This window comes from Enhydra lutris, unplaced genomic scaffold (assembly GCF_002288905.1).
Source record: "Enhydra lutris kenyoni isolate GAN:26980312 unplaced genomic scaffold, ASM228890v2 scaffoldscaffold66, whole genome shotgun sequence".
Classification (NCBI taxonomy): domain Eukaryota; kingdom Metazoa; phylum Chordata; class Mammalia; order Carnivora; family Mustelidae; genus Enhydra; species Enhydra lutris.
Window position 1 is genome coordinate 15,933,537 of NW_019154150.1, and position 21,211 is coordinate 15,954,747.

Sequence of the window (21,211 nt, forward strand, 5' to 3'; positions counted from 1 at the left end):
GAATTATTTTTTTCTGCGAAAAATCCATCTTTACAATTAAAATGATAATTGTCTAGGGGATAGAAATACAGACTTTAAATTGATTTTCTACCCAGGGCTGTATCTTCTGTTAGTATTTTTGAGTGTCTGTGCTCTATGCAGAGATCACTTCATGTATTTAAATGCTTTTGCGTGCTGATAGCTTGAAGGGATTTTTCTGTGAAAGCAGCAACTTTCAAATGTACAAAAATAATTGATATTGAACAGTGTTGTCTCTAGGTTTTCTTATAGTTTTCAAATATTGGCTAAATATTTATCTTTTGAGGGCTATGAGTTGGACCTTGCAATGGAGAGAGATTAATTGCCCAAAGTGTGTCATTGATTGGCCATAAGTGAGTAAATACATCAAACTCAAAACCCAGCCAACTCCACCAAAGAGGACATGATGGTTTGGGGAGGGCAGCTGGTGAGCATGGATGACCGAGAACAGTTTGAGCACATTTTATACTGTGCCTGTACTAATACTTTTCAAACTCCAGAAACCTAATCTTTTTGTTATGTTGGCTGTATTGCATGTGGCTGTTTGTTTTTCTTTCTTAGGAGAAAAACCAAAGCAGTTCAAAACTTATAGCTTCATCTGAACAACAGAGAATCATTTTGTTGTCTAAAAACCCACACTTAAAAATTCAAGAACAAAGCCAGTATTCAAAAGAGGAAATAAGAATTTCCTTTCAGTTAAAAAATCGTGTATTTCTGGGTTTTGTTCTGTTTTTGTAGCAAACGTTCAGGACTACACAAATGGTCAAACTCCTGAAAAACCACGAATACAAACACCAAATGCCTCCGCATGGACACAAACAAGTACTGTTCTCTTGAAATCGATCTCCTTGGTGCTACTGGTTCAAGAAAGACCTATAGCTGTGGTGTCCTTGGAGAACATTTCAAAGTGGTTTATGGAACTTTTCACTGCAGAAGTTACTGCCTATCAATGGGGCCATGATTATAGAAATCACACACACACACACACACACACCCCACAGGGGGTGGGGAGGACATAACACAGGCTTCTTTCTTGATAGCTGTTTCCAGAAGTTTCCAGAAACAGACACATCTGGAGGTTAGAGTTTGTCTGCCTTGTGTGGAGCTTTGGTTGCAATGCAACATACTTAAAAACACCCAAAGTATATGGAAGACGGATATGCCTTTGTGAGTGAGAGAGAGAGAGAGAGAGAGAGAGAGATGAACAGAGAGGCAAAGCACACCAATTCTGGCTAGTGATTTCAGCTTTTCTTGCAAAATCAGGCAAGTTGAGAGGGTGTCCTGGTGATGGCTGGGGATGCAGCTTCCCTTGGACTGCAGCCCAGGTCATCTGCACGTTGGACTCAGAGTGGCCCCCTGTATCCCCCCAACACCCACCCACTCCCACCCATCGGGACCCCACATTCACCTTATGCCAGGTGCCCCCCCCTCCCCACTAGCTATTTGGGTCCAGAACTGTGGGTGGGTCTGTGGTGGGTGTTAGTCACTGAAGCAATCTCAACTCTCCTATATAGAGGTAAACAGAACTGGGAGAAGAACTTATAGTTAAACAGGAAAACCAACCTAACAACTGACAGGGGAGAGAAACGGCGCTGGGAGAGTAGAGGCCATGGGAGTTATGCCCACAGAGTGCGAGCAACTAAGACTTTTCACTGTCGTCAACTATACTAATGTTTCTGTGGTTTTTTGTTTTTCAACAGAAGCCCACATTGAAAAAAATCACCCAAGATACACTGCCGTGCCAGCAAGAACCACCCTGCCTCAACACACACCTGCCTAGCTGCCTGGGGTTCTTCCCACCATCTGACAGTCTTTAACAGCGGGGCCATAAAATGTAAGTTCTGGAGACTGGAGACGTCTTGGTCGGGTATTTTCCACAAAGTACGGTACACGTGTCACTGTGGGGTCAGCAGGTATCTTAAGGTACCTGCAAGTATTTATCGGTTTAATGGTTATACACTTATTTTAATATATATTAGGAAACAATAACCACACAGCCCATCAGTCTGGGCACTCAGCAGCATCACTCAGGGCAAGCTTGTTACCGAGCTCCAAGGCCATGTCTCATTAGATGCCTTCTGGGCCAGCTGGTTGGCATGTGGGAATCGTGGCCGCTGATGAAACCCCCAGCCTCGGGGAGACGGGTCTCTCCTACTGTCCTGGCCTGGTGGCTGTGGACAAGGGTGTCTGGACAATACTACCACTGGGCAGCCTTGTGAGGATAAAGATTTACCCACAGCCCCCAACCCTGGGCTTTGGCAGTAGGTCTCCTTTCTCAAATCAGACACCTTACCCCAGATTTTGAAACATTTAATTCAGAAAAGAATCTGGCATTTTAAAAGTTAAATTTACAAACTTGACACAGTCGTAACATCAGCAATTTACCTATTTATACATTGTCTAAGAAAATAAGGTCCATGAAGACATCAACAAGATATTTAAGAGTTCATTATAAGCTACAACAATTTGCAAGTAAGTATCCAGTTTAATTGTAACAAACCACTGTAAGCAAATTTAACTAAGTATATAAAAACATTAGTTAAATACAATTCTCTGGAAATATACATTATACCTACAGTTTGTTGTTGTTGTTGTTTTTTACAGTGAGATTCTTCTTGTTTTCTCCTTTCTTTAAAAATTCTCAAAATGGCAAATCACTGTATGGTCCTGGATCTCCAAGCTATAAAACTGAAATATGTGTTTCCAGCATAGCAGATGGTAACCAAAAAGGCAAAGAACTGGAGAAAACAGAGCATAACAGAAAGAGGGCTTAGGGCACATTCTAATTAGCAGAAATTATCATTTCACCTCCATTGAATCAGGCACTTATAGCATCCCTTGACTCCAGGCTTTCTCATCTAAAATTGCTTTATTGGTTCATTTACCTTCCTTCTGAAATGATCCCTGGCTATGTTGGTTGTTTCGGGGTTTTTATGTTTTGGGGCTTTGCTTTTCTTTCTTTCTTTCTTTCTTTCTTTCTTTCTTTTTTTTAGAAACATATCTGGAAAGCTTGTAGTTTTGCTCAAATAACCACAGGGTGTTCACTTCGGGGTAAATATGGTGTTTGTGTATCCGAGAAAAACACATGTATTCCTAATTTAGTACAGACAGTTTTAGACCAGGGCTTAACCTCAGATTGCTATAGGGTCAGTTAAATAAAGGAGTCGAGTGTGTGGGAGGAAGCGATGAATCCACAGGGTATGAATGGTGAGCAGGGAAAATGCAGGCCCTTTGGAAGGGGCAGCCATCGGGCAGTTCTGGCTGGTTCCTGCTGCATGACAGCTGGAGCCCAGTGCTGTTAAAGCTTGTGATTTAATTTTTTTTTTTTTTTTTTTTTTTTTTTTTTAAGTAGGCTCCATTCCCAGCATGGAGCTTAATGCAGGACTGAACTCACCAGACCCTGAGGTCAACACCTGAGCTGAGATCAAGAGTCAGACACTTAACTGACTGAACCATGTACACCATGCTCTCTACCTTTAAATAGAGATTTTCAAATATAAATATAAGAATATAAGAAACAGGGGAGGCGGGTTGCCTGGGTGGCTCAGTCGACTGATCTAGCGTCCAGCTCTTGATCTCAGCTTGGGATCATGAGTTCAAGACCCACGTTGGGCTCCACAATGGGCATGGAGCCCACTTAAAAAAAAAAGAAGAAGAATATAATGAACGGCTGTATATCCTCGATCAGTTTTAACATGATCATTTTGGTATTCCTATCTAACCTCCATCCCCCCCAACCCCATCCCCACCAATTACTTCTTTTGGGAATGGAATATTCTAAGGCCAATCTTAGAGAAACTTCTAAAACTCATTTTTAAAATCAAACTACAATACACATTTATGGTGTAAATATGCAAAGAGTATGGAAGCACATATAAAAAAGGCAGAAGCCCCTCAGGCCGCTCCCCCCACCACCTACCCAACCGTCTCTGGGAGGAACCTCTGCTGGTGTGTGCTTTCCTAAGCATTCTCATTGCATAAACAAACATCTCCACTTCTTAAGTAAAAATAAAATCATAGTGTGCTCATTTTTTTTTTGCAATTATCTTCCCACTTGAACTGTAGTCAGTAGAATTATTCTCAGACTGTCTCAAATATTTTTTCTTCCTCAAACACTTATCTTGTTCCGGCTATTTGACTTTCACTCAAGCTGGGTCATTTAGCCCCTGCTCACTTCAGGCCATCAGGAGGCCCCAGTCATTTTTGCAGCTTTCCAACCAACAAGCTAATTACCAGAGTGTTAGGAGCGCAGGTAAGGCTTTCCTGCCCCCACAGATGGCTTGGTCCTCCTCCTGGATCCCCAACCCCTCTGGGAGGAGGAGACTGTGACCCTGACCACATGGGGGGGGGGCAGGGCAGGTGAAAGGGCTTGGTCACTCACCGATGAGGCTGCCCAGCTGTTGAAATTGTGGCTGTCCCTCTCGGGGTAGACAGAAGATGCGTCCACCACAGCTGCTGAGAGGTATAAGATGAAGGCACTGCCATTAAAGCACAGACCCTGGGGGAGACAGGGAGGTGGAGAGGTCAGGGAGCGTGGAAGGTCTGGCACCTCTGGATTGCTCAAGAACTGCACACCAGGTGTGGTAAGAGGTGCATCTGGACACTTGGAGGGGGCAGGGATGAGGAATCTGAGAAGCAGCTTATCTGTGCCTCCGGGCGGAGGGGGCTTCCCACCAGCTTATACACGGCACACCCAGATACCCCTCACCTGCCCCCAAGACCCCCAGGCTGCTTTGCTTGTCCCTTCGGCCACCTCTCTCTCTTTCAATTTGCTCTCGATCCTTGCTTCATCCAGATTTCAGCCTTGGCAACCTACTGGCTGAGGAAGGCTGGCAGCTGGGGGCCCCCCCATGAGGATGGTGGCCCCAGCTGCCATGGCACTTCAGCACCTGTCCCGGACCCAGAGCTGGGAGACAGCTCTTCCCAAAGCAGCCCCAGCCGACTTCTATTCCCCTCAGGCTAAGCAGCAATCCTAGCAGCAACTTCTTAAAAATGAAGAGAACATTATACATATTAATAAAGCCCTCTGGGAACTAATCTCACCCCTGGCTTCATCTAATTTTTTCCTATTCTTAGAGAAGAGAGAGATGTAAATCCAAGTAGATATTTGGTTTTCGGTTATAGTTAAACTTTAGGAAATCACACTGTGATATGTGCAAAACTTGATCCTGTCTGTAGAAGGGGGAGAAGTGGGGATGGGATGGGGCAAAACCGAGGCAGAAAACCAATGCTTTTTACAGGTAGGAAAAGGATGGCTCTCAGAGGTAGGCCACCAAGGGTCTAACAGCTCTCCCTCAGTAATTCAGAGAGACAGGAATGGGTAGGGGGAAGGGGGAAGCAGTATCTTTTCCTTCTAGAAGAAAGAAAGGCACACAGAATTTTCAAGAGGCAGGTCCTCACATTCTGAGGTGGGCTGTGTATCCCTCCGACCACCTCCACACTTTACTGACATTGTTCTGAGTTAAGGAGATTAACCTTTATGATAAAGGTCAGTCCCAGGATTCAGGCTGCCCATGAAGCTCGCCTGCCATGAGACGTGCCCCCTGGGTGGCTCAGCTGGTTAAGTGTCCGACTCTTTGATTTCCACTCAGGTCATGATCTTAGGTATCTGGGATCAAGCCCTGCACTGGGCTCCCCACTAAGCAGGGAGTCTGCTTGATATTCTCTCTCTCCCTCTCCTCTCCCTCAGTCCCTCCCCCTCACTCTCTCTCCCTAATAAAGAAGTCTTTAAAAAAAAAAAAAAAAAAAAAAGGTCCCCAGGAAGCCCTGGTTTCCCTGGATGATTCATTATGTTTGCTGGTTGTGGGGTTTTCTTGGTCCCCTGAATATTTATATTTATATATTTTTTATAGTTATATATTTTTTAAACTAGTGGTTGCTTTTTTCTTTTTTAAATTGCACATTACCTCTGGAGTTTTGCACATTTATTATCTGCCAAGTAAAGGACTTCCTTTTTTTTTTTTTTTTTTTTCTTAAATGCTGAAACAGTTCAGTGTCGTTACCTCTGAGGGGTGTGAGACTTCAGTTTCCGTTTTGCAGCCTTTTATGGGTAGTGGTTAAGCTTACTCATTTAATAAATTAGCCATGTAATACATTTGAAACATTAAAATGCATAAGAAAAAAAATTAAAAAGTAATGCACGTTCATGGTAACCAAACAAAATCCCGTCTGGACAGAATAATCTGGAGTAGAAAATCAGTCTACTCCTTTCACCTCAACCCTTTCCTCTGAGGTCTACACAAACACAGACTCTTCCACAAACAGAGAGAGAGTCAGGAAACTCAGTGGGGTTTCTCTGTTTCGTTGGGATTTTTTTTCTTCATTGAGAAAGACACTAGGGACAATTTCACACGTCAGTACAAACACAGGGACCTCAATTCTCGTCATGACATGAACACCTCAGAATTGAACTTTTCACCTGTTGATGGGCATTTGATGTTCCTAGTTTTCCCAGGATTATAAACACTGCTGTGAGTAATGTCTTTAAACATGGATTTGGGGGTACTCCTGCATGTCCAGTCCCCATACGAGGGGAGACATGAGTGAGAGAACTCCTGAGAGGCCAGCCTGGCCAGGACCACCCTGACACAGGCTCAGGCCCTTGTCCCCACTGCTGCTGGGCTGCACAGGGAGTGGGAACACGACTCTGTACTAAGTGCGGCCCAATCGATTTTCGCAAGGAAACAAGAAATTCTATTTCCCTTGGAGAGAAGTGGGGAAGAGTTTCCTTCCCCCACACACCACCCCAAAGGGTCCCAATTGGTTCTCACAGCCTCTGTTCGTCTACCTCAGAGCCAAACCTAATGGCTCCCCCCATCATTCTAGGACTCCCAAAATAAGTATGTCTGGGGGAATACCAGGTGTGGGAAACTAGTGAAAATAGGTGGAGAGAGGAAAGAAAAAAGAAGGGCAAAGAACCTGGATCTGAGATTGTTATAGAGGTTGGAAAAAGAGATCTGTGGGACTACAGAAGGGAAGGAGGGCAAGGCGAAGCTTCAGCGGGTTCTGGAACAGCCCAGAGTGTTTCGGAAACATGAGAGTGTACTGCTCCAGAGCAACAGGACCCGAGTTGGAGACTGTTCTAGCTGAACGACCATTAAGCTCCTCCAACTCAAATGCCAGTTCTCGCATCCCTGGGCCCCAGGGGTCATTGAACAAATACAGTGCCTCCCAAAAGGTTTCCAACTGACAGATGCTGGCGAGGATGCGAAGAAAGGGGAACCCTCCTACACTGTTGGTAGGAATGCAAGCTGGTGCAGCCACTCTGGGAAACAGCATGGAGGTTCCGCAAAAAGTTGGAAATAGAACTACCCTATGACCCAGCAATTGCACTGCTGGGTATTTACCCTAAATTTGTATTTACATACAAATGTAGTGATCTGAAGGGGCACGTGCCCCTGAATATTTATAGCAGCAATGTCCACAATAGCCAAACTATGGAAAGAACCTAGATGTCCATCAACAGATGAATGGATAAAGAAGATGTGGTAAAGATATACAATGGAATACTATGCAGCATCAAAAGAAATGAAATCTTGCCATTTGCAAAGACGTGGATGGAACTAGAGGGTATTATGCTGAGCGAAATAAGTCAATCAGAGAAAGACAATTATCATATGATCTCCCTGATATTAGGAATTTAAGAGGCAATGTGGGGGATTTGGGGGGGAAGGAAGGAAAAAATGAAACAAGATGGGATCTGGAGGGATACAAACCATAAGAGACTCTTAATCTCACAAAACAAACTGAGGGTTGCTAGGGGTAGGGGGGGAGGGAGAGGGTGGTTGGGTTATGAACACTGGAGAAGGTATGTACTATGGTGAGTGCTGTGAAGTGTGTAAGCCTGATGAATCACAGACCTTACCCCTGGGGCTAATAACAATTATATATGAATAAAAAATTTAAAAAAAAAGGTTTCCAACTATTCCCTTTTGGGAGAAGATGGAGGGAGGCTATTCTTTTCTGAAATTTGATCCCTCTTTGGTATAAAATGTGACCCCCCCATAAAGGCACCCATAGATAAAAACCCTCAAACAGCCAGCCCCCTTGTTGACCCTCCACACTGTGTTACTGGGATCTGCCACTGACCAAACCTAACTGCCAAGAATGCTTCATCCCTTCCCAGTAGAGCAGAGGCAGGTTCTTCCAGCGAATTCCTGAAGACTAGAACCAGGGCACTTGTGTCCCCTGGGAGCCAAGCAGACTCCAGGGCTGACAACTGTGGTTGGCCTCCGGGGACCTGCATCCCATTCCTACAAAAATCCTCTAGTGTCTCAGTTTCTTTACCTGCCAAACAGAAATAATCCATTCCCTCTTTGCAGTTACTGGGAGGTGAAACGCTTTAAGATATGAAGGACCCAGCATGACCTCTGGCACTCAGCAGGGATTTCCCAATGGTGGCTGCTGTTGCCCACAGCAGGAGGCCACGCACACCGCCCTCTGCCCTGTGACCCCCACCGCTCAGAGTGCTTGCAGTGAAGCCAACAGGGGTGAGGTGCAGAGGACGAATCCTCAGAAAAAGCTTTAGTGGAGGTCCTGGTGCTCAGTGCTCTGAGGACAAACTGTTTTGTTCTGCCTTGAAGTTTGAGCTCAGACCAGATTTGTCAGAAAGCACATCACAGCCTCTCCGGGTAGATGATACTGCCCAGGAGCTCAGAGGTGCTCTCGGTGGGAACCCGCGGTGGTTCCCGCTCCATGTAAAGGAAGGAGACAGTAAATGTGCACCTGTATTCTCTTCGGATGTGTTAAGGAAAATGCCTATTGTCAAGCCAAGTCCAGTGCAAAGCTCATGCCTTATCAAGCAAAGAGATATATGGCGAAACTACCAGACTCTGTTTTTTGTAGTGTCCCTTGGGGGGTCTCCCAGTCAAGCTTCCAGGGGACTAAAACGACCCCATCTCTGAAATCTTAGATATTCCCCAAATGCTCCGAAAAACCAAAAGTAAATCCCAAAGTCATTTGACAGCGAAAACTGTCTAGCATGGACATGGGAGCAATGCATTCTTTATCTTTCCTTTTAGCGGGAAAATGCATGTATTTTGCAGAAACATTAACATGTCTGATTACAGTGCTGCTCCCAGACTCAGGGGGAGGGGTCAACTTATGTAATAAATGCACCAGATTACGTCTTCCTAAAATTTGAAAAAGAAAAACCGTGATTGCAAACATATCTGGCCTAAAGGTTCCAGGGAAGGGGTGTAGACCCACCCTGTGTCTTCTACACATTAGGTGCCTAAGAATTATCTGGAAAGCTTATAAAAGAGATTGCCAGACCCTCCATAGAGCTTCTGATCTAGTCGGTCTGGGGCAGGGCCAAACATTTCCAATAAGCTCCCATGTGATGCTACTGGTCCAGGGGCTGCACTCTGAGCAGCGAGATTCTAGAAGGCTCAGTCTGGCACCAGAAGCTTATCGGGTGTCTCTGCAGAGTCCTGGTCCGCCTGACCCCTGTCATGCCTCAGTTAGTGTGGGACATACAGTGGAGGCTAGCGAGCGTCCAAACCAGTCTGTTTCTACATAAGCCCCTGCTGGGCACAGGTAATAGAAGACTTGAGACCTCCGTTGTTATACGTGAAAACTTTCCGCAGACCCCATTCAGGATGTCCAGTTAACACTGCTCAACCCACTCGTGAATGCTCAGAGAGGTCGCAAAGGGGCTTCTCAGAGCAGGAAATAGAGCCCACCCCCCAAGCCGAAGTCAGACATGTTTGACCTGTAGCATCTGCCAGCAACAAAAGACGTTTTTACAATTTGGCTATAAATATTTTAAAAGTGAAAGAGTTCACACAAAAGCCCAGATTTCTGGATTGCCTTAGGGAGGGAAATAACAGATCTAACAATTCTGAGAGCCCGTTTGTAATTTATTTCTTTGGGAAGTGAAGAATATTCCCCAGTTGGTTAAGATGCCCCCAAATTGTTTCTGGGTGGTAAAGAATTCAGCACTCACTGAATTTACACTCACTTGCATGACCTGTCTGGTCTTTGCACACATGTGAGTGTGTAACCTGTAGGTGGAGGCTGACGGGCTTGCTTAATGAGATGAAGGATTCAACAACTCTAACGGGTCTACAAGTCCTGGTCTCCTGACTGCTGGTTGGGTTCTTATACATTACTCAGGCAGAGGCATGCCTGGAATGGAACAAGATCAGAAAAAAATGCTGGATGGAAATCGAGAGATGGACCCCAGCTGTGTGTGCATCTAGGAGAAGCTATGAGGCTCTAAATCTCAATTTTCTTATTTATAAAAGGGGGACACACTTCATGATGATGAATTCTGATCAAGCAAATCAAAGCATTCTAAAACTAGGAAGTGCCAGAGGGGAGCACTGTTAATTAAAAAAAAAAAACAAAACAATATTTCAGGGTGCCTGGGTGGCTCAGCTGGTTGAGCAAGTGCCTTTGGCTCTGGTCATGATCTTGGAGTCCCGGGATTAAGTCTCAAATCAGGCTCCTTGCTCAGTGGTGGGGTGGAGAGGTGGGGGGGTGTCTGCTTCTCCCTCTGACCTGCCACCTCTCATGCTCACTCTCTCTCATTCTCTCTCTCAAATACATAAATAAAATCTTAAAAAAAAATAAAAGCAATACTTCAATTTTTTTTTTTAATTTTAAATAATCTCTTCACCTAACATGGGGCTCAAACTTACAGACCCAAGATTAAGAGCCTCATGCTCCACTTGATGGAATGAGCACTGGGTGTTAGAGGCAAATAATGAATCACTAAATTCTCCCTGAAACTAATAATACAGTACATGTTAACTAATCTGAATGTAAATAAAGAATTAAAAACTTTTAAAATTATATATTTATATAATTAAAATATATATAATTTATATAATTTATCATTAAATAGAATTTATATAAATTATATATTTATAATATATAAATATGCAATTAATTATATAATTATATAAAAATATATATACATATATATGTGTGCATGTGTGTGTGTGTGTGTGTGTGTATATATATATATATATATATATATATATATATATATATATATATATACGCGCCAAGCCACTAGTCTGTGGACCATCCAAGCAGGCTCACAGAGAGGCCACGTGTAGGTACTCTGGCCCTGGCCAGAGCAGTATCAGCTGCTGGACATGTGATGACTCCAGCCTCCAGCCACCTTCAAGCCATCCCAGCTGATGAGAGAAGCAGAGCTAGACTGTCCTATTGAGCTCCTCCCAAATCACAAATTTATGAGCAAATCCAATCTTGTTACTGCTTAGGGGGAAAAAAAAGTCTCATGCTCTACCGACTGAGCTAGAGCATTCTTCTAATTTTAAAATATTTTTAATATTAAAATTATATTTTTTTTCAATTTTTATTTTAAATTTAAATAATTAAAATTTGAATTTTTATTTAAAACTTTATTTTTAAATTTCAAAATTTTATTTGAATTTAAAATTTAAAATTTACATTTTAGATTTTAAGCCACTGGGTAGCTCAGACGGTTAAGCAGCTGACTCTTGGTTTCGGTTAAGCAGCTGACTCTTGGTTTTGGCTCATGATCTCAAGGTCTTGGGATGAAGCCCCATGTAGGGCTCCATTCTTAGTGGGGAATCTGCTGGGGATTTTCTCTCTCTCTCCCTCTGCCTCTGCCCCTTCCCCTGTTCTCTCTCTCTCTAAAATAAGTAAATAAATATTTAGTTTTTAAAAATTTTAATGTATTAAAAACATTTTAAACATTTTAAAAATATAAAATAATAAGTTAATGAAAAATAAAGACAAAATAAACTATTTTAAAATATTTTGAAATTTAAAATTTTTAATGTAAAAGTCAGTGGAAGTACTTTTGGCTTAGAGAAGAGAGAGACCAGAGATGATATGGAGCAGAAGTCAGCAAACTATGGGCATAGGCCAAATCTGGCCCACAGCCAGTTTGTGGGAATAAAGTTTTACTGGAAAGATCATCACTAGCCACCAGGGAGATTCAAATTAAAACCACATTGAGATACCACCTTACACCAGTTAGAATGGCCAAAATTAGCAAGACAGGAAACAACATGTGTTGGGAGAGGATGTGGAGAAAGGGGAACCCTCTTACACTGTTGGTGGGAATGCAAGTTGGTGCAGCCACTTTGGAGAACAGTGTGGAGATTCCTCAAGAAATTAAAAATAGAGCGTCCCTATGACCCTGCAATTGCACTACTGAGTATTTACCCCAAAGATACAGATGTAGTGGAAAGAAGGGCCATCTGTACCCCAATGTTCGTAGCAGCAATGGCCACGGTCGCCAAACTGTGGAAAGAACCAAGATGCCCTTCAACGGACGAATGGATAAGGAAGATGTGGTCCGTATACACTATGGAGTATTATGCCTCCATCAGAAAGGATGAATACCCAACTTTTGTAGCAACATGGACAGGACTGGAAGAGATTATGCTGAGTGAAATAAGTCAAGCAGAGAAAGTCAATTATCTTATGGTTTCACTTATTTGTGGAGCATAACAAATAGCATGGAGGACAAGGGGAGATGGAGAGGAGAAGGGAGTTGAGGGAAATTGGAAGGGGAGGTGAACCATGAGAGACTATGGACTCTGAAAAACAATCTGAGGGTTTTGAAGGGGTGGGGGGTGGGAGGTTGGGGGATCCAGGTGGTGGGTATTGTAGAGGGCACGGATTGCATGGAGCACTGGGTGTGGTGCAAAAATAATGAATACTGTTATGCTGAAAAAATAAAAAATTAAAAAAAAAAAGACTATCATGTTCATTCATTTGCAAATTGTCTACAGCTGATCTCATGGTGCAAGCAGAGCTGAGTAGTCATGACAGATTGCATAGCCCCCCGAAGAGAAAATACTTATTGTCTGGTCCTGTATAGCGGAAGTTTGCCAAGCCCTGATCCAGATAACATCCCTAGGAATTGAGACTCAGCAGGAGTGGACTGAAAGGTACCGCTCATTCCCGCATTTACCCACTTCCTCTCCTGTGACAGTCTCCAAGTTCTCTTCTTCCAAGTTCACAAGCACTTTGCTCAAGACACCCTTTTAAGATCCCTCTTTCTCCATGACAGCATTCCTTACATTCCCTCACCACCCTGGGCTGTATGCTCTCACCTGTGACTGTTCCTTCGAGGGGCTCCCCTTTTTTGATTCCCCACATCCAAATGAGTCTTTCCTCCCAGTGCCCACCCAGGGAGGCAGGACCCCAAATCCAGTAAGGCTGTGTGTGCCGCCCCAGGTGGCTCCAGGCACATCGACTGGTTTTACTTTCAGAACCACGTTCCTGAGAATTGTAGTGGAGAATCCTCCCTTTTGTATTTGGGAAAACCGTCAAGAGGCAGTCACTGTGTTTTGTGAAATCGAATGAGACCTGCTTTCTTGTGGGTTAACTTAGCTCTGAAGGCAGCTCCCAGGAAGAACAAAGCCAGGTACATTTTGAGCAGTGATGGCGCCGTGGGAAAGGACTGCCAAGTTCATTTCTGTCTATAACCCACAAATATGCTATGCTTCAAATCTGGTTTATCAACCAGTTATTGGGAACTGGATATTTTTCTGATATATTGGTTGAAAACAAACAAAAAGAGATTATCACTCTAGAGGTCTGTTTCATACAGACACGTGTGGCACTAAATGCGGTTCTTTTGTTTCTTAAATCATGCAGCTACTTCAAATTCCCCAACAAGATTGCAAATGCTCCAAGGCAAGGGAGACCTCACCTTTTATCTCTGTGAGTTCCCCTTAGGATGTGCATGGTCAGTCTTCAAGATGACACTAAATGCCGGCTCCTCCTGGAAGAGTTCCCAGCTGTCCCAGCTAAGATGGTAACTTCCGTCACACTTTCTACAGGGTACCATGATGGGTTGATTTCATATGTTAACCTGACTGGGCCACAGGTACACAGATATTTGGTCAAACCTTATTCTGGGTCTATCTGTGAGGGTTTCTGGATGAGACTAACATTTGAATCTACAGAGTGAGTAAAGCAGACTGCCCTCTCTAATGTGGGTGGGCCTCATCAAATCAGTTGAAGAACTGAACAGAGCAAGAAGGCTGAGTAGGAGGGAAGTGCTCCTGCCAGACTGCCTTGAGCTGGGACATCAGTCTTTTTTCCTGCCTTTGGGCTTGATTTGAAACATCAGGTCTTCTTCAGTCTCAAGCCTGGTGGCTTTCGGACTAGAACTTAGAGCATCAGGTTCCCTAGTTCTTAGGCCTTTGGACTCAGCCGGGAACTACACCATCAGCGTTCCTAGGTCTCTGGCTTGTGGACAGCAGATCTTGGGACTTCTCAGTTTCCACAATCATGTGAACCAACTCCTTCTAATAAATCTCTTTATACACACACACAACCTAAAGCCCATGCTTCTCTAGAGAACTCTAATACAGAATTTATATTGAGAGTGGGGTAGAGAGATTTTGGAACCAGGAGTGGGGTGTTGCTGTAACAAATATCTAAAAATATAAAATTGGCTTTGGAACTGGATAATGAGTAAAGGCTGCAGAATTTTGAAGAACATACTAGAACTATGGATGTTGAAGCTGATTAAGACTTTATTTATCTATTTGTCAAAGAGAGAGAGAGCACAAGAAGGGGAAGGGAGAAGCAGGCTCCCTGCTGAGCAAGAAGTGGATGCAGGACTCAATCCCAGGACCCTGGGATCACGACCAGAGCTGAAGGCAGACGCTTAAATGACTGAGCCACCGAGGAGTCCCAAAAACTGGATATTTGAATGAGGAGATTTTTTAAGCAAAGTGTTCCTCCTGTTTATAGTAAAATGCACAAGGAAAGAGATGAGTTAAAGAAGAAACTGTTAAGCAAAAAGAAGTAGAACTTGAAGGTCTGGAAAGTTCTCAGCCTATCCATATTGCAAAAAAAATAAGAAAGCTTGGGGTGCTGGGTGGCACAATTGGTTGAGCATCCAACTCTTGGTTGCAGCTCAGGTTGTGATCTTGGGGTCTTGGGATCAAGCCCCGTGTTGGGCTGTGCACACTCAGCATGGAGTCTGCTTAGGACTCTCTCTCCTCTTCTCCCTCCATTCTTCCCCCCAACTCTCTAATAAATTTTTAAAAACCTACTAAAAGAAAGAAAGAGCTTGCTCCAAAGAGAACAGTACAGGTGTGGCCAAACAACCATTTGATAAAGAGATCATGGATGCAAACCACAGATCTAATCATGGGTCAGCAGAAGCCAGAAACAGGTAAGGGATTATACCTGTGAAAGGGCTGCCATCTGAATGAAAAGGGTGGAGATGGGACAAAATAAAGGAGTGCTGCTGACTTCTTGAGATCTAAACGATAGAACCATAGAGCCATTTGGCTGTGAATATGTGCCAGTCTTCCAGAATAAAGAATGAATCACCTAAAGGCTGATGCAGAGATGATCAGGCCCCAGGGGAAAGTTGGTTACTCCTCAGTTTCAAAGGGTTGGCCTGCCTCTCTGGGTTTTGTGTCTCAGGGGCAGGGTCACCCAGCAGATGCATAGGGGTGACAATGCCACCCCAGAAGGCCTGACGGTAGAGCACTAAACCAAAGAGGCTTATTCTGGAGACTTAAGATCCAATAGAATTTGTCTTGTAAGTTCCGGGCTTGCCTGGGACTCGCCTCCCCTTCCTTCTTCTCTATTTCTCCTTTTGGAATGGGAACATCTATCCTATGCCTGTCCCACCACTGTATCCTGGAAGTACATAACTTGTCTAGTTTCACAGGCTCGCGGCTGGAGAGGAATTCTGCCTGAGGATGAACTGTACCTCCAATCTCATCATACTTGATCTAGATGACATTTAGGCGAAACTTTGGATCTTAGACTTCAGTCGATGCTGGAACGAGTTAAGACTTTTGGGGAGGTTGAGATGGAATGAATGTATTTTGCACATTCGAAGGGCATGATTTTGGGAAGGCAGGGACAGAATATTATGGACTGAATGTCTGTGTCCCCCCAGGTGCATAGAAGCTCTAATTGACAACATGGTGCTATTTGGAGATGCTGCATCTGAGAGGTAATTCGGGTTCGATGAGATCTGGAGGGTGGGAAGAGATGAAGGAGAGCTCACACTCTCTTTCTCTTCCATGTGAGGCCCCAGCAAGATAGCAGACACCTGCAACTCAGGAACGGAGCTCTCACCAGAGACCAGCTCTACTGAAACCTGATTCCATCCTCTAGAAGAGTGAGAAATCAGTTTCTGTCACTTAAGCTACCCAGTCTGTAGTGCTTTGTTATGGTGCTGGAGCCAACTAAGACAGGTGCATTTTCTTATCTATTTCATCCCACACCATGTGTTCCTCTTAGTTTATCCCACACCCAGTACGGTGTCTGAAGCCAACACAAGCATCCAATCACCCTTGACTGCACTTGCTTCCAAATATGAAGACACCCATTTATTTGAACAGCAGTTTCATTTTTTGTTCTAATTCTGCACACACTGCGCTTCCCAGCATCAAAGAGCTCTGTGTGCAAAAGGCTAAGGTCACGGCCCCAGGAGGGGTTTGAAGGAAGTGAGGTCTGCTGAGGCTGATGCCCTGACGTGCCTGTTTCTAGGTGATGGTGTTTATGGGGAATGAATGAAGAAGTGAACTTCTCTTCATTCAGTCTTCTGAGAACTGGTTTGCTATTTTGACTGAAAGAAATTCCTGGATGTTCCAGCATGGCCAGTTTCATACCCAGGTATAAAACACCTGCTGCACTGGGTTCTCCCTGGCTTTGTCCTCTGCTTTGCTGGCAGAGCAACAACCCTGAATTCCAACACTAGGGACTAGGAAGGACTAAGTTCCACCCTACCTAGCGGGCAGTGGACAAGACGATGACCCCTGGCTTCCTTACCACCGTTGTCCAGGGCACCTGGGGAATCCTGGTGTAGGTCATTGTAATGTAGATGATGAGGAAGAAGACGGTGAGGACCCAGTAAAATACAGCTACGAACATGACCCAGCCAAACGCAGGGACCCGGAAGTACTCGGTTCCAGCAATCAGCGTCCACACCAGCAGTCCCAGAACCTGTAAAATGGCACAGGCAGTTCGAAAGAAAAGGAAGACATAAGAGGAAGGTAAAGAAGGAAGCAGGGAGAGAGAAAAAAAAATGTTAGGGTGCCATTTACAGCTTTTGTTCATATTCACACACATCACTTACGAATACAAAACAGGGGTTGCAGACTCATGTGCCCACAAATGCCAGGGAGGTACAAAAGATGAACGTGGTTGGCTGAACAGAGACCAGAAAACAAGAAAAACTGTGTCTGTTGTAAGGGGTGGTCTCTACTCAGCTCCAGCCAACTGTGCTGGGCCAATCTTTTATTAAGTAAACTCTAGCCCCCAAGGTGGGGCTCGAACTCATGACCCCAAGATCAAGAGTTACATTTTCCACTGACTGGACCAGGCAGGCTCCCCTGTTGTGGGTCAGTTTTGCTATATCATCATCTTTATTTTCCCCTCAAGAAAACACAGAAAGTCAAGTCTGTACAGAATCATCTTGATTTTTAAATGTTGGCACTAATAAGGAGTTCTGAAGCGCTAGGAGGGGAGAAGATACACACACCTGCTCACAGGCTGATGCTTGTCAAGGAACAAGACTGCAGGTCCACTTGAGGTGGTCCACGGAACTGATCTTCTCTCAAGGGAAGAACTTCTGAGGATTCCCCACCTGCCACCGCTGCCCCCTCTGCCCCCTCTGCCCCGTTCCCCAGCAGATGGCAAATAATGTGTGGCTTGAGAGAATTTTCAGAAAGGAGAACACCCGAGGGCCCAGTGCAGATGCTGGCATTGAGCATTTTAACATAAGCTGTGCATTTATTCCAGGAAGAGCCATCCAAATCTTCATGGCCAATGAGTAAGACCAAGCCCAAAGCCAAATCAATCTCCAATTAACTAAAGGAAGATTTCATCAAGGGAAAGGAAACCGATCTGAACTATGGACATCTTTAGTTCTGAACAAAGGAAGGCCAGCACAAAGGATGCATCTCACATTCCAGCACATTCCAGGGACCAGGACTTTATTCCTAGGTCATGAAAAAGTTAGTATCCCAACCATAGCCCCAGGAGTCCAGAGCTGGCTCTAGCTGTTAAGGCTCAGGACAAATTATTTCATTTCTCTTTTAGCTTTCTTTGTGGCATATGGAACAAAATACTACAGGAATTTTAATCACAAATCTAGGAAGATTGTTTTCACTTATTTGTTTAACCTTTGAGAGCACTAAACTCTGCCAAAGCTTCCTGCTGTCAGGCCCCAAGGATGGGTGGGACACACACTGAACCAACCCTGTGGTTCTTGAAGTCTAGTGGGGGGAAATATTTGAATAATTGTAATTGTGAAAAATGCTATAAAGGAACATGAAGGGTTTGGTATGGGTGTATAATAGAGAGATACGCCCTTGTTGCAGGCATGGGGAGTGTAAGGGAAGGCCATACTGCAGAATATCCTGAAGACCCAGGAAAAGCTAGCGAGACGGACAAGCAAGAAGCAGCAAGGGCAAAGGTCTGGGGGGCAGGGCTTTGCTGTCTTCTAGAACCTATAAGAAAGTATACTAAGTTAGGACACTGGTGCAAAATGTTTGAGAGGTCGGAGAGGGTGAGATAGTATGGGCCCAGGTGGCCTAGGGATTTTGTACCTTCTCCTAAGGGTGGTGACAGGTTGGAACAAGACAGTGATAGGACCAGGGTAAAGTTTTAATACTGTCACCAGCTAGACCCCAACACCTGACCTTTACTGCTCACCTGCTTGTAGCCACTGACCTCTGTCCCACATTTTTCCTTCAGCTCTGCTTTCTAGCTTATCTCTTAACTGAGGAAAAAGACCGAACGGGTACAACATCCTGTGATGAAAACTGAGACTACCCCTCAAGCAACAGCGAATGCTTGGACCCAGAGTTCTGGTGGCCCAGAACCCCCAGATCAGTTTGAACTTAAACCCCACTCATGCCTCTGCAGAGAGCCCACGGAGTGACCCAGGGAATGACTGACAGATACCTTTATCTCATTATAATACTAAATCTCCAGGCACCTGGGTGGCTCAGTCAGTTAAGCGTCTGCCTTTGGCTCAGGTTGTGATCTCAGGGTCCTGGGATCGAGCCCCGCATTGGGCTCTGTGCTCAGTGGGGAGTCTGCTTCTCCCTCTGCCCCTCTCCCCTGCTCATGCTCACTCGTGTGCTCTCTCTCACAAGAATTAAAAAATCTTAAAAAAAAAAAAAAATCGGGGCGCCTGGGTGGCTCAGTGGGTTAGGCCGCTGCCTTCGGCTCGGGTCATGGTCTCGGGGTCCTGGGATCGAGTCCCGCATCGGGCTCTCTGCTCGGCGGGGAGCCTGCTTCCCTCTCTCTCTCTCTCTCTGCCTGCCTCTCCGTCTACTTGTGATCTCTCTCTGTCAAATAAATAAATAAAATCTTTAAAAAAAAAAAATCTCCCCACAAGCTCCACAGAGGAGCCCCAGCCTCATTTACATAACACACAACATATGTACAGGCAGGTTTCCTTAGGACACACACACAGCCTTATGCTCCCCTCTACGTGCAGTGACAGATCTAAATATTCATCCTCACCCTAAATAAAAGGAACCCCTTCACCCTTGCCTGGGGAGTCATGGCGTTGGAAGTGATTCCCCGTGATCTCCTTATTTGCTGCACGAGACCTCCGCCTGGTGGGGTTTCCATCCATGTCTCACCAGGGAGCGAACGCACATTAGTTGGCTACAGTACTACTCTGGCTGCTTGGGGAGGACAGGCACGTGGAAGGGAAGGGGGTATGTGTGAGGAGACAAGCTCACAGACTGTCACAATAGTCCCAGTGGGAGAAGATGATGTATTCAAGACCAAGATGGTGGCAGTGACTATTGGGAAGTGAGGGAATTCCAGACACACTTCCGAAGTGGCCAGGGCAGGACCTGAACAAATTTAGTAGATTAGGACAGAGTGGAAAGATATGCAGAGTCTCTGGAAAGATGTACGGTGTATAAGAGGGCCGTCACTTCCTCACCTGAACAATGAAACAAGAACAGGTCAAGGGGCTGATCTACACCACAGCTCCAGAGCTCCGTTTGCAACCGACCCAGCCTGAGGTGGGCAGGACCTCCAGATAAGGATGACAAGTGGACGCTGCAGGGGCAAGAGTGCAGGCCCCTCTTTTCAGAAGGAAGCTTACTGTGAGGTCATGAAGTTCACAGACAGGTTTCCGAGGGACACTGCCCACTGCTCACCGCAAGGAGACCACCTTTCTGCTACAGTTTGGATGCTGTGTTGGGGAGTTCAAGACAGACTCTCAGTGTTGCTGCTTTTCCTTTAGAGGTGAAAGCTGCTGTTCCTTTTATCCATTTGATACTATATATGATTCCAAAGCAATGCTTAATGGAGACGTGTTTTTATACTTCCATTCGTGGCAGCAGAATTGATCAAAAGTGAATATGTGCAAAATGAGAGAGAATTCCAGAAAGTGCTAAGCCTCACAATGATGGGGTTTTGGGCCTGAATTCATCATAACTGACAGGTAATCTACACACAGAGATGTGATCCTTATCGGATCAGTGAGACTGGTAATAGATGTAATCCAGCACGGTGGGGTCTGAAATAACATCACGGGATTCCTGATTCAAACTTCCAGTGCCTGGAAGCTTCATTCTCATTTCTAGTTACTCCTGCCCTCCTGTAACAAAAGAACAGCCTTTTGTTGATGATGCACAGAGGAAACATCACTGTGTGAAGAAACACAGCAAACAGGGTCAGGTTGTCCCCCCAGGGGAGTGCAAGGGTTTAAAAGTCTCCAGCATGAGCCTGTGTCCAGGTCGACCGGCTCCGCTAACAGCTCTTGGCTCTGAATGCAAAGACGTTTTTCATTATTAAAGCAAGCAGGCCCACTGTCCAGAGATGCTTTGTTTAACGGGCTAGCAGTGCTCATCTTTTACACATGGGGACAATATCGTTAACTGAGTCATCTCTCTAAGAGCAGGAATATCTGACCCATGACCTCACCCACAAACACAGTTAAAAGAATGCCCCCATCAAGAAAAGAATTCTACCCAAGTGAATTTCCTAGGTAACAGAGACAAGAAGCAAGCCTTTTGTCTACCACGATAACCAATACTGACGAAAATCACTCTACAAAAATGTTAGTCATCTCCTGCTGGCTGTGCATGTTGTGTTTAAGACAAACTCTAGATCTCTAGATCTTTATTTGCTTAAGACAAACACTAAATCTTTATTTGCTTAGACTACAAAAATACTGTTTGTTTTTTTCACTGATGAGCATTTTTTTTTAGGCTAAGACTTTTTT

At 44.7% G+C, this 21,211-nt stretch overlaps 1 protein-coding gene across 2 annotated transcripts in view; it reads right to left on the bottom strand.

Annotated features, from left to right (window-relative positions):
• Positions 1-2,327: 2,327 nt before the first annotated feature.
• Positions 2,328-21,211, bottom strand: part of LOC111159136 (CKLF like MARVEL transmembrane domain containing 8) — a 106,233-nt gene continuing 87,349 nt past the window's right edge. The window contains exons 2-4 of one of the 2 annotated variants that reach the window (XM_022521558.1): positions 16,783-16,956; positions 4,400-4,516; positions 2,328-2,756 (exon numbers count right to left, since the gene is read on the bottom strand). In XM_022521558.1, the coding sequence (XP_022377266.1) occupies positions 2,673-2,756; positions 4,400-4,516; positions 16,783-16,956 (375 nt within the window). In that variant the 3' untranslated portion in view covers positions 2,328-2,672. The remainder of the gene's footprint in view (positions 2,757-4,399; positions 4,517-16,782; positions 16,957-21,211) is intronic. The other variant, XM_022521559.1, reaches the window with a different exon arrangement.